The sequence below is a fragment of the Carcharhinus amblyrhynchos genome, chromosome 3 (assembly GCF_965287045.1).
Source record: "Carcharhinus amblyrhynchos chromosome 3, sCarAmb.v2.hapA, whole genome shotgun sequence".
In the NCBI taxonomy this organism is placed as follows: Eukaryota; Metazoa; Chordata; class Chondrichthyes; order Carcharhiniformes; family Carcharhinidae; genus Carcharhinus; species Carcharhinus amblyrhynchos.
The window spans coordinates 108341685-108354018 of record NC_137326.1 but is presented as its reverse complement, the minus strand read 5'-3'; the positions used below and the strand labels follow the sequence as shown (position 1 = coordinate 108354018).

The 12334-nt window shown below is 40.2% G+C and overlaps 1 protein-coding gene across 1 annotated transcript in view; it reads left to right on the top strand.

Annotated features, from left to right (window-relative positions):
- lsg1 (large 60S subunit nuclear export GTPase 1) overlaps window positions 1-12334 on the top strand; it is a 28752-nt gene that overhangs the window by 7873 nt on the left and 8545 nt on the right. The window contains exons 5-10 of the mRNA XM_080185669.1: window positions 217-303; window positions 1014-1074; window positions 5294-5470; window positions 6265-6705; window positions 7659-7760; window positions 8292-8435. Of these exons, the coding sequence (XP_080041795.1) occupies window positions 217-303; window positions 1014-1074; window positions 5294-5470; window positions 6265-6705; window positions 7659-7760; window positions 8292-8435 (1012 nt within the window). The remainder of the gene's footprint in view (window positions 1-216; window positions 304-1013; window positions 1075-5293; window positions 5471-6264; window positions 6706-7658; window positions 7761-8291; window positions 8436-12334) is intronic.

Here is a 12334-nt window from a genome sequence, read left to right as displayed (position 1 = left end):
TGAGTTAAATGATCGTGACAATGAGCCAACTTCCAGACTTCTTGAATTTAATTGGTAAAAGTCATAGTCATAGTGTTTTGGCACCACTTTTATTGATATATATGTTGAATTTGTGGAAAAATGCATTTGTTTTGCATTATATCTTCCAAGAATAACCTAAAAATTTTAATAACTATTTTTGAACACATTCACTTATTATTATCACTTTGTGTCCAGGCTGGAGGAAGACAAGAACTTGATCCTGACTCCATTTGAAAGGAATTTGGACTTTTGGCGCCAACTCTGGAGAGTAATTGAGAGAAGGTATGGACTAGTAGGGCAACTACCTGGTGTTACGCAGATAAGAACTGGGTGGGATTGTTGTTGGTGGTGTATGCTCGATGGGCTGAATGACCTCCTTCTGCACTTATAGGGACTCACTTCCAGTATATCCAGATATTATTACTTTCAAAAACTCGGAATTCTAAGCAGAATATTTTAAATTGGATGGATATTTGTTTTGAATGTATTTTAGTTTTGCTGTGTGTTTCTACCGTTGTGAATTTTGTTAAATTTGAATTGAACTCTAAATTTATTGCTATGTGTTGTGTAGTAATCCCTACTTTGTTATTTAGGGAATATGAATTCTGTTGGAATCAGAAAGCTGTTTTGGTAGATCTTGGGCATTTTATGTCCCCCCCCACCCCCCAGGTGTGATGAAAGTGAAGTATACAATAGTTGTAAGCTGTATTTTTCTCCCTGATAATATGTAACATGGAAAGCTCTCACTGGTATTGTGTACTTTATTCTGGTGTAACTCTGCTTGACACCGTCTTCAAGTTTCCCAGCTGAGACTGAACTCCTCGTGTGAGTTGCGTGATGTTAGGGATAGGTATTGAATGCATGTTGTCAAAGTTAGTTACAAAAGATCATTATGAATTTCATAGGTACAGCTGGTTGGTGTACAGTGTGGTTGTAAACTTGGAATTTGTATGTAATGTTGTACCACTTGATTCTTCATTTTGTTTCTGCAGTGATATCATTGTTCAGATTGTTGATGCTAGAAACCCACTGCTTTTTCGGTGTGAAGACTTGGTGAGTAAAAATTTGATTATTGATTCTTGCTTGTTTTTTGGCAGTAGTAAACAGTTTCATCTCAATTTACAATACAGATATTGTTTCAAATTGAGACCAAAAGCATAATAGTCCTTGTAAAACCCAGCTACAGATAGCGGTGTAGTTATATTGCTTCACTTGAAATGTTGTCAGGAAGCAGAGAGTTTTAAGTGACCTATGTTTAAATTGCTACATTTTAGAGGTAAGACACAGATTTAAGTGAGAATTTAGTGTTTTTTGTGGAGGAAAGGAATAGTCTAGTTGGATTCATGTTAAACAAAAGTGGTTGCACGTATGGGGGTTTTTGGTTTCAGTTCAAACTATTGTGATGAGTGTGTTTATAACAGGAAAGAATGAGCAGTTGCTTAGCAACCAGAGGCCCCCTTTAAGAAAAAACCTTTTTGAATGTGTTTAACTGAACCTTTTTCAGTGCATTTAATTGAATGCAAAAAGCAGTTGGCGCAAGGAAGCTAGCGAGTGAATGGCTCTCAGCTCTGCTAGAAAAAGGGAAGCCATACCATGGAGTAATGGACAAGGAAGCAAATCCAGAGAAGCTAAGGGACTCTGAAGATGAGATAACTGAGCCACAACCATCATCCTTTATGCTAGCTATGATTCCAGCCTGCGAGGGTTTCCCCCCCCCTGATTTTCATTGACTCTAGTTTTACTAGGGCTCCATAATGTGCCTTGATGTCATTGACAGTCATTCTCACCTCACCTCTGGAGTTCAGCTTTTTTTTTTTTGGACACATTTTTCCATCTTGTTGGTTCCCTCACCAGTTAGCTGCTATGTCTTTTAGGACTTGGCCACCTAGATCTGTGATAATGCTGTCGAGCCACTCTTGGTGATAGACCACCCATGTTCAACACCACTTGCAGAAAATACTGATGCATTAGCTGAGGGGGTGAGGTATGTGGTAACAGCTGGAGGTTACCATACTCATATTTGACCTGATGCCTGTGGGGTCCAGAGTTGACGTGGAGGATTCACGGGGCAACTCCCCCCGATGGTATTCGACTGTGTCACCACCTCTAGGTCTGCTGGTGAGACTGAACATACCCAGGAATGATGTTGCTTGTAACTGGGAGATTCTGTCAGGCTGTTGCTTGACTAGTCTGTGAAACAGCTCTCCCAATTTTGGCTCAAGCCCCAGGTGTTAATAAGGATGACTTTGCAGGATTGACAAGGCTGGATTTGCAGTTGTTGTCTCTGGTGGCTCAGTCGATACAAAGTGGTTCATCTGTTTATGTTCCCTTTGGTAGACTTTGTAGAGGTTTAATACAACTGAGCGGCTCGCTAAGCCATTGAACAAAGAACAAACAAAGAACAACACAGCACGGGAAACAGGCCCTTCGGCCCAACGAGCCTGCGCCGCCGCATCACCCTACACCTATTCTACCCTGCGTGTCTACGAACGGAACCCCTAACTTAGCCAGATTCAGGGGAGAATAGTGTCAATTTGGTAAACCAATCAGCCTAAGAGCACATCTTTGGGGTGTGGGAGGAAACCCATGCAACCGTTTTTGTCCCTAAGAGGACCAATTTTCCCTCTAATTACTCTATTGCTCCTAATACAGGAATAAAATGCCTTTGGATTTTCCTTAATCCTACCAGCCAAAGCCATTTCATGCCCTCTCTTCGCCCTTCTAATCCCCCTTTTTAGCTCCCTCCTACTCTCTCTATATTCCTCCAGCTCACTCTCCGTACCCAGTTGTTTCGACCTAACATACGCCCCCCTCTTCTTCCTGACCAAGTCTTCAATACCCCCTGTAATCCACAGCTCTCTAATCCTACCTTTCCCATCCTTCCGCTTAACCGGAACATACCTCCCCTGCAACCATTTCATTTTGCCATTAAAAGCCAACCGTGGACTTTCCAGCTAACAGTCCCTTCCAATCAGTGTCCTGCAACTCCCTCCTAATCCTGCTATAGCTCGCCTTTCCCCAGTTCAGCACACTCCCGTTCGGCCGGCACTCATCCCTTTCCATTTTGTATCCTAAAGTAGACGGACTTGTGGTCACTGTTAGCCACATGTTCGCCTACCTCTACCTCAACCACCTGCCCTGGCTCATTACCCAACACTAAATCCAGTATAGCCCCTCCCCTAGTCGGGCTAGTTACATACTGCTCTAGAGACCCTTCCAAAACACATTTCACAAACTCCTCTCCCTCCGTACCCCCAGCTCTAGGCCCCCTCCAATTCACTCCAGGTAGATTAAAGTCACCCACTACAACCACCCTATTCTTCCCGCACCTATCCAAAATGCCCCTGCAAATGCCTTCCTCCACTGACCTCGGGCTGTTGGGTGGCCTATAGTACACCCCTAGCAACGTAATCTCTCCCTTTTTATTTCTCAGCTCCACCCACAGTGACTCAATCCCTATCTCTTCCATATTGTCCTCCCTCTGCACTACTGTGATGTTCTCCTTTACTAACAGTGCCACCCCTCCACCTCTCTTCAACCCTCCTCTGTCACACCTAAAACACTTGTACCCAGGAACATTCAGCTGCCAGTCCTGCCCTTCCCGTAACCACGTCTCCGTTACAGCCACCACATCTAACTTCCTCACAAACATCAAGGCCCTAAGCTCATCCGTTTTCCCTGTCACACTCCTAGCATTGAAACAGACACAGTTCAACCCACGAGTGTCCCTCGGAACCTCCTTCTCCCTGATAATTTTCCTTTCACCCGACTCTCTCCCAGCCACATCCCCACCCCCCCCCCCTCCCTATTAGTTTAAACCATTCCTAACCACCCCAGCTAACCTCCCCACTAAGACACTAGTTCCCCTCCCATTCAAATTCTTCCCACCCCTCCTGTACAGTTGCCCTTCTGTCCTAAAGAAGGCATTTAAAAGTCAATAAGACATTGTTGTGGGTCTGGACTCTCAAATCAAGTGAGGTTGCAGATTTCCTAATTGAACCAGATGGGTTTTGCAATAGTCAGCAATGGTTTTGTGGTCTTCAGATACTTATTGAATTCAGATTCCACCGTCTCCGTGGTGGGATTTGAACTCAGACCCAGGCCTATCAGCTCCTTCCTAATGAGTTGCACCCATAAGGAATTGGATTCGTCTGAAGACTACACTTGGAAATCTTCCTGTTTAAAATGCATTAAAACCATATTATTGTAAAGCTTAGATAATTAACTTCATTGAATTACTACATCTTATTGGCATTTGCCACATTCTTGGTAAATTGAAAACAGTGCATTTTTTCTTGCTTCTCTACTTATTTTCATTGCATACTTTCTGTTTTTATTATTCCATCTTGCATTCCAAGAAAGATTATCATTCAAAATCACATTCCATACAACTTTCAAGATCGTTGCTCTCAAAGTCATGAGGGATCTCGTGAAAAGTTTAAGAATGAGATGGCACAAACTAAAAGTAATCAGTAAATTAAGCAAAATTGAGATGAAAGATTTTTCTTGCAGGATTTGGAATGTGCTGTCTGAGTGTGTGATGGCGGCAGGGTCAATTGAAACATTGTGGCATTGGATGAGGTGCTCGTTCAGAGAGTTGGTGTGGACGTGATGAATCAATTGGCCTTCTACACTAACAATTCTATGATTCAGCACCATCTGCAGCTGTCTCTGCTGATCTGGTACAATCCCAATTGTTTTCTGGCTCAATGCAGCTATTTTAAAAAAAAGCTACCCTTAGAGATCACATCCCATCCAGCTGGCTTGGCAGTTACTCTTTGCTTTCAGCTGCAGCCCCTTCACTTTGAGTTCAAGCCTCAGTTGCCTCTCCAGGTCTGCTGGTGCTCCAGCAATACTCTACACTTCCAGCAGCTCTCAGCACTCAGGTTGCAGCCCTTATCTCTAATCTCATAGAGCACTGGCTTCAACCTTTTACTGGTCTAACAGGTTGTAGTGTTTGATTCCAGACTGAGAAACTGTACTCTCTGTAAGATGTGGGAATATTTTACTTGCACTTTTTAGACAATACAACATAAACAGAAAAATATTCAGAATGAAAGAAAAAACGTAAGGAGAGTGAATCGATTAGTGATCACAAGCAGAGAGGGATGTGCAATTTTTAAAAAAACATCCGTACATGTTATATTAAGTGATAAGTTATAAAAGCCACAATGGTGCTATTCATCCTTGTGTATTGAAATCTCCTGACACAGCCTGTTTTAATTGTTAATTTCATTTATTTTTTTCCAAACTTTGTGATACCTGTTCCTAGGAGTGCTATGTGAAGGAGGTCCAGAAGGATAAAGACAACATGATCCTTCTGAATAAAGCTGATCTCTTGACATGTGAGCAGCGTAAAGCTTGGGCAAGGTATTTTGACAAAGAAGGTTTGCGGGTCGTCTTCTGGTCAGCCACTGCAGAAGGGAAAAGATTAGATGCCGAAGCAAAGGTAAGGTATTAATGGAATTTAATTTAATGCTTATGAAAGAGGAATGTAAGAAAATGAATGAGAGATATAATAATGAATGGAGAGCATTTAGCTCAACAAACATAGAAATCATAGATACTTTCCAGTGCAGAAGAAGGCTGTTCAACCCATTGAATCTGTACCGGCAACAATCCCACTCAAGCCCTGTCTCTGAAACCCCTACATATTTACCCTGTTAATCTCTTTGACAACACATTCCAGAATACTAAGGGGCAATTTAGCCAATTCATCTAACCTGTGCATCTTTGGACTGTGGGAGGAAACCAGAGCACCCGGAAGAAACTCCAAGCAGTGACCCAAGCTGGGAATCGAACCCAGGTCCCTGGAGTTGAAGGCAGCGGTGCTAACCACCGTGCCACCTGAATATCATCCCTCTTGTATCCTAACTATTGTATCACAGCCTTCAGATTTATTGACAATCAAGTTTTTTATTCTATTGATGTATGAAAATCATTCTTTGCTTACCACCTCACTTACATCATTACGAGCTTTCGGAGCTTCCTCCTTCCTCAGGTGAGTGGTGTCACCTGAGGAAGAAGCAGTGCTCCGAAAGCTCATGATTTCAAGTAAAACTGTTGGACTTTAACCTGTTGTGAGACTTCTTACTGTGCCCACTCCACATCTTGTTTTAATATTATCTTCTATTAAACATGGGTATTTCATTGGGCTAAAAAACTTGATCTCAGTACTGTTTTATGCAGTTAGCCTTTAATGTAATGTTCCACCCTAAATGCTTCTGATTTCATAATATTTAGGGAGAAGAACCAGAAAGAGAGAGAAGTAAAGAGAGTGAAAGGGATGCAGAAAACTCCAGCAAACCTTGCAGTCATTCTGATACTGAAGACTTGTGGCCTACTTGTGACACAGATGAAGATGACTCTGCAGAATATGAAGATTGCGAAGATGATGAATTTTGGGAAACATGTTCGGAAGATGAGAAGAAAAATAATATAAGCCAGTCTGATATTGAGACCTTGACTGACCTTACTAATATAAATCTTACCTCCACTGATAGCTGTGTGGACAGCAATGATAATGACAGGACTGCATGTACTTCAAGCTCCAATGCAACACAGTTTGCAAAAAATTGCATCAGTAACTCGAGCCATTTGATGCAGCGCAATGAACTATTGGAAATTTTTAAAACTTTGCACAAAGGAAATCGTGTGAAAGACGATGAAATCACAGTGGGATTAGTGAGTGAAGGAACTTTGTTCTGGTTATTGTTTGTAACATGACAGGCAAGGGGGCGGTAGCATTTAGTCCGTCCAGATGGCATTTCAGATCCTGTTTCATTTTTTTCTTTCCTTTCTAGAAATTATTTTAATTTCCTACTTCAATTTATACATTTATTCCTCTGTTTCTATTTTCGTACTTTTTTAATTCTCCTTTTTGTTTTAAATATATATTTATTTGTTGCTTGAAGGAAAAATGGAACAGAGCTCTCGAGATAAAAAAGAGACTGGGCAAAAGTAAAATAAAACAGACTGCCTTCCAGTTGATGAGGTGGGAACATCAGGAATTTGGTTATTCAGGGTAGGTCACGAGGTAACCAGGGTGGGTGGCTAATTTAAGTTGGAAAATATGTTCAGTGTCAATTATATAGCTTTTTGAAGAATGTGTAGTGTCGGGAAGGGGATAGATACCTGGTAAAGCCAGCTACTTGGGAGTTAGCTGATGGGTCAAATGAAGTCAGTGCATGTGCACAGAATTTCAACTATTCAGTGGGTAGCTTTACAAAAAGCTGTGGAATAAAATTGTTAATATTGGCAAACAATGTTTTTTTCAAGTATTAATAGTATTTTATTTTAAATCCATTATTAATAGTCACATTCCAAATGCTGGCTGTTATAATTCCATTCTCTGATGGGTGCCTCAGTTTAGTTGAAGTCAGTCTAAGACCTGCAATGTTGAAGTTTGATGTATTCAGCTGGTTTTTTTTCTAGGCATTTGCCTCAATCTCTATAATGCAAACTTGCATACTAGGTATCTTTTAAGCATCTACTTTCAGTAGTCAACTGTCTTTTTTTAATACATAATGATCCATTGTACATTTCAATGTGCTTCCATTTGGGAGATGTATAATGTAAATTGGGAATGTTTGATTACTGCATTGTTCGTATTGATATTTGTGTTTTGTGTTTAATAGGTAGGCTATCCAAACGTAGGCAAAAGTTCAACAATCAATACCATTCTTCAAAACAAAAAAGTTTCTGTATCTGCAACTCCAGGCCATACAAAACATTTTCAGGTAACTTTGTTGATAAGCTTTAGTGCTCAGTTGAATTTATTTACTGAATGATTCTAAGCAATAGTGAAGATTGGAAATTCGATATCTTTTCATGTCAAAATTAACATAAGCATTTCTAGATCAGTTATAATACACGTTAAATGCAGAGTAAAGCTCCTCTTATCTATGCTTTAGAAGATGCTGAATGCACCATTGTGACATTTTCAGTTGTAAGATTTGCTGCTGTGCATGTATGTTTGCTAAAAATGTTAAAGTGGACTTGTGTCCACAAAGAATTGAACTGATGCTATCTTGATTCGATGAGTAGCTTTATAACCATCTTGGGGGGGGTAATTTTCAATCCATCTGTCAAGGCTGCATACATTTGGAGTGAACGGCAACTTTTCTGAAACAATGCAGATGTGTAATTATATTTGTAATTAAATAGTTTTCTGACTAAGTATGAGCAGTTAATGTATCAAACATTTGGGTAGTATCCTGAATCCAAGCTTAAAGGGTTCGGCAAATTTCCACTGAATAATTTTCTTTCAGACACTGTACGTGGAGCCAGGTTTATGCTTGTGTGACTGTCCGGGCCTTGTGATGCCATCCTTTGTCTCGACCAAAGCAGAAATGGTCTGCAGTGGAATATTACCCATAGACCAGATGAGAGATCATGTACCACCAGTTTCCTTAATATCCTTTCTAGAAAGTTTAATATCCAAATTTGTTGAATTTACTAAGTATTAATATATTAACCAAGAAATAATATTCTGTCTTTTGCAAACAGTATTATTAAAGGGACCAATATACTTGGGAAGAATTTTAACAAGAAATAACCAGATATATTCCCCTTTCCCTTTTCTGAGAAGAGCTTTCTTTTTAGTTAAAACTGCAACCTCACAGGCTTGTGTAATGGGGGCTCTTAGCTGGCAAAATATTGTGCTTGAACATTTTTTATACGTGCAAACAGAGGGAATTAATTTACGTGTGTTGCTGGATGGGCATTGAACTCATCCTAATCACCCAATTGATAGTTTAAGTATATCTTTTCATACTTGATATGTAACATCTATAGTTTCCATGAGACTGCGTTTCAGCTGACAAAAACAATAGCTTTCACCAAAAAGGAAGTATCCTTAGCTTATTTATTTATGTTGGAGGAGAAAGATGAGCACTGGCAAAGGAATTTGAATAGATTCTTCCCCTCCCCCTCAGTATTTTTAGAGTCCATTTACCTTAACACTGTACCTTTGTCTTTAAAGTATGTGAGATGCTGTGTGTATAAGTCTTTCCCAAATCATCTTTGCCTAATTAAACTTGATTTCAGTGTATTGAAGATGTTAATAAATTTTTGAATAAGGTCTGAGGATTGAGGAAAATATTCTTGTATTTGTTCCTTTAATGCTGATAATGCTGGCCAAGATTTTGCATGATGTGGGTATGCCGGCGTTGGACTGGCGTAAACACAGTAAAAAGTCTGACAACACCAGGTTTTAGTCCAACCTATTTATTTGATAATATACTCACAAGCTTTCGGGGTTAGTCCCTTCGTCAGGTGAATGGAGAGTTCTGGCCTCAGACAGAGCATATAAAGCACAGACAGTTTAGAGATTACTGATTAGAATGCGAATCCTTACACCTAACCTGCTGTTCAAGACCTGAAGTGGCTGATAATGTACACATGAGGATGGTCTCAACAGGGATCTTGGGTTCATGTTGCACTATCTGTAACCCCCGTGACTTGCCTGGGTTTGCAAAACCTCACTTACTGTACTGTCTGGAGACAATACACATCTCTTTAAACTGTGATCAGTGCTCCTTCCACTCACATTATCAGCCACTTCAGGTCTTGAACAGCAGGTTAGGTGTAAGGATTCGCATTCTAATCAGTAATCTCTAAACTGTCTGTGCTTTATATGCTCTGTCTGAGGCCAGAACTCTCCATTCACCTGACGAAGGGACTAACCCCGAAAGCTTGTGAGTATATTATCAAACAAATAGGTTGGACTAAAACCTGGTGTTGTCAGACTTTTTACAAGATTTTGCAGTCAGCAGCAAAGCTTGAAGAAAGCTGCCCACAGAGTCCTAATGAACTCTGTGACCTGGATTTCATCTTTGCTAACCTTTTATTTGATCTTACCAGCTATAGGGAGAGTCTAGTTTCCAACAAGTTTCATTAAGCAGGCTAAGCAGCCATCATTATAGAATTTCTGAGAAGTAACAGACAGGCTTAGCATGAGCTCTAATAATTTCACAAAACTAAACAAGCTGGAACATCTATATGGGGTTAAGTTGGAAGATGAAATGTCATTAACTTTTTTAAAAAATCTTCTAAAAATTTATCGTGGAACAGAAAAATTTGATATTCCGCAAATATAAGATTTAGCTTTTTACAGCCAGTGAGGTGTTTCAGCAATAATTATAAGTGGCTCACCATCAAAAACTTGGTTACACTGCATTTAACAAGGTTTAACGATTTTTCGACATACAAAAACTGGATGTTCATATCACTTCAGCGATTTATAATTGATCTTCAACTGTGAGGACTTCAGCAGTGCTCTCAATGGAGAAACGGGGTATTGTGACACTTAACTTCACATGTGCAGCCACCAGACGTTGCTGTTAGTTTGGCAGAGTAATGACAGTGGGCACTGACTGTTTGGTCATCATACATCCAGAAAAATCAAGCTGTACTAAAATATGAATTGTATATTGTGGAAAAATGCTTTACTCTGTAAAATGTACAGTTAATGGTGATCATAGCCCCTCAGAAATTGACCTGGAATACTGAAGAATATAGGAATGGACATGTTGATTGTAGTTCTGCAGTGAGATATTGTTCATGAACAGTTGCAAATTAAATTGTGGTGTGCAACATGAAGTGAAGAGCAAAGCTGAGAGAGCTGGTAAAAGTAGAAATGTTGGATGAGGACTTTATTTTTTGGATCACTACTTTGTGACCGTACTATGGGAACAGACACAATGCTGATTGTTCATCGTGAGTTTCTGATCTCAGCCATGATGCTCTGGAGTGATTCCACTCCATAAAAATTGGAGGCTGGATGTTCAAAATCTCGAAATGTTGTTGCCTTCTTCTAAGGTGCTTCCTGAGCTCAGGCTATTGTAATCAGATGAGACATTTCCTTTTATCATCTTGAGTAAGTGTGTGACTTTCAATAGTTTCTTCCTCTCCTCCCTCACAACAATGGGTTGAACAATGAGAGCGAAACAGGAGGAACAGATCTGTGCTGCTTTAGACTCTATTCTCATAACTAATTGAAATGGAAACCATAGGTGTTGGGTTCTTTTAAGTGCCAGTCCAACTTTTTCAAAAGGATGAGGCATATTCTCTCTGTTCCTAAAATTCTGCTTTTCTCGAGCAATATAAATTAGATTTCTGAAATAATTGCCTTGTCTTTTCCTTCTCAGTAGTTATGTCTCATTTGTTTTTTTTATAATTGAGAGATGTGATACCTATAATTCCTGATTTCACCACTTTTGAAGAGTGTGTAAATGCTTTATGCACATTAGTAATCTTCAGTGATTGAAAGAAGTGATTCTTTTGATTTGGAAGTGATGGGGTTCCCCACTAAAGAAAATTTGGAAAACTGCATTTTTGCTTTATCCGTTAATAACTGCATTTCTTGCACTTTTTTTTATTCATTCGTGGGACATGAGTGTCACTGGCTGGCCAGCATTTATGGCCCAACCCTAGTTGCCCTCAAAGGTGGTGGTGAACTGCCTTCTTGAATCACATGCTGTGGGTTGACACAAAATGCTGTTAGGGAGCTAGTTCCAGGATTTTGATCCAGCAACAGCAAAGGAACAGTGGTACGTTTCCATGTCAGGATGTTGGGTGTTTTGGGGGAGAGAAACTTATAGGTGATATTGTCCCCATGTTTCTGTTGCCCTTGTCCTTCTAGCTGGAATTGGTTGTGTTTGTCTAAGGATCTTTGGTGAGTTGCTGCAGTGCATCTTGTAGATAGTACACACTGCTGCTACTGAGCATCGGTGGTGGAGGGAGTGAATGTTTGTGGAAGGGGTAGCAATCACATGGGCTTTGTCCTGGATGGTGTCAAGCTTCTTGAGTATTGTTGGAGCTGCATAATTCCAGACAAATGGAGAGTATTCCATCACACTCCTGACTTGTGTCTTGTAGATGATGGACAGGCTTTGGGGTATGGGGAGGCGCGTCCCTTACTGCAGTATTCCCAGCCTCTGACCTCCTTTTGTAGCCACTATGTTTATGTGGTGAGTCCAGTTGAATTTCTCATCAGTGGTAACCCCAATAATGTTGACGGTGGGGGATTCAATGATGTTAACACCATTGACTTGGGGGGGAAGTGGGGATCAGGATATTGAATTTGATCAGCCATGATCAAAATGAATGGCAAAGCAGCCTCGACAGACTGAATGGCCTACTCCTTCTAGTTTGTATTTTGCTATGAATGTCAATGTAATCATGGATTAGTTTACATTTGGCAGTGAAGTGTATCCTTACATAGATCAGTGCTCCAAACCAATAAGTCCTAAAGGAGGATTCCAACTCAACATGGACTAACATACAATAGCGATTTCATACAATAAATGTG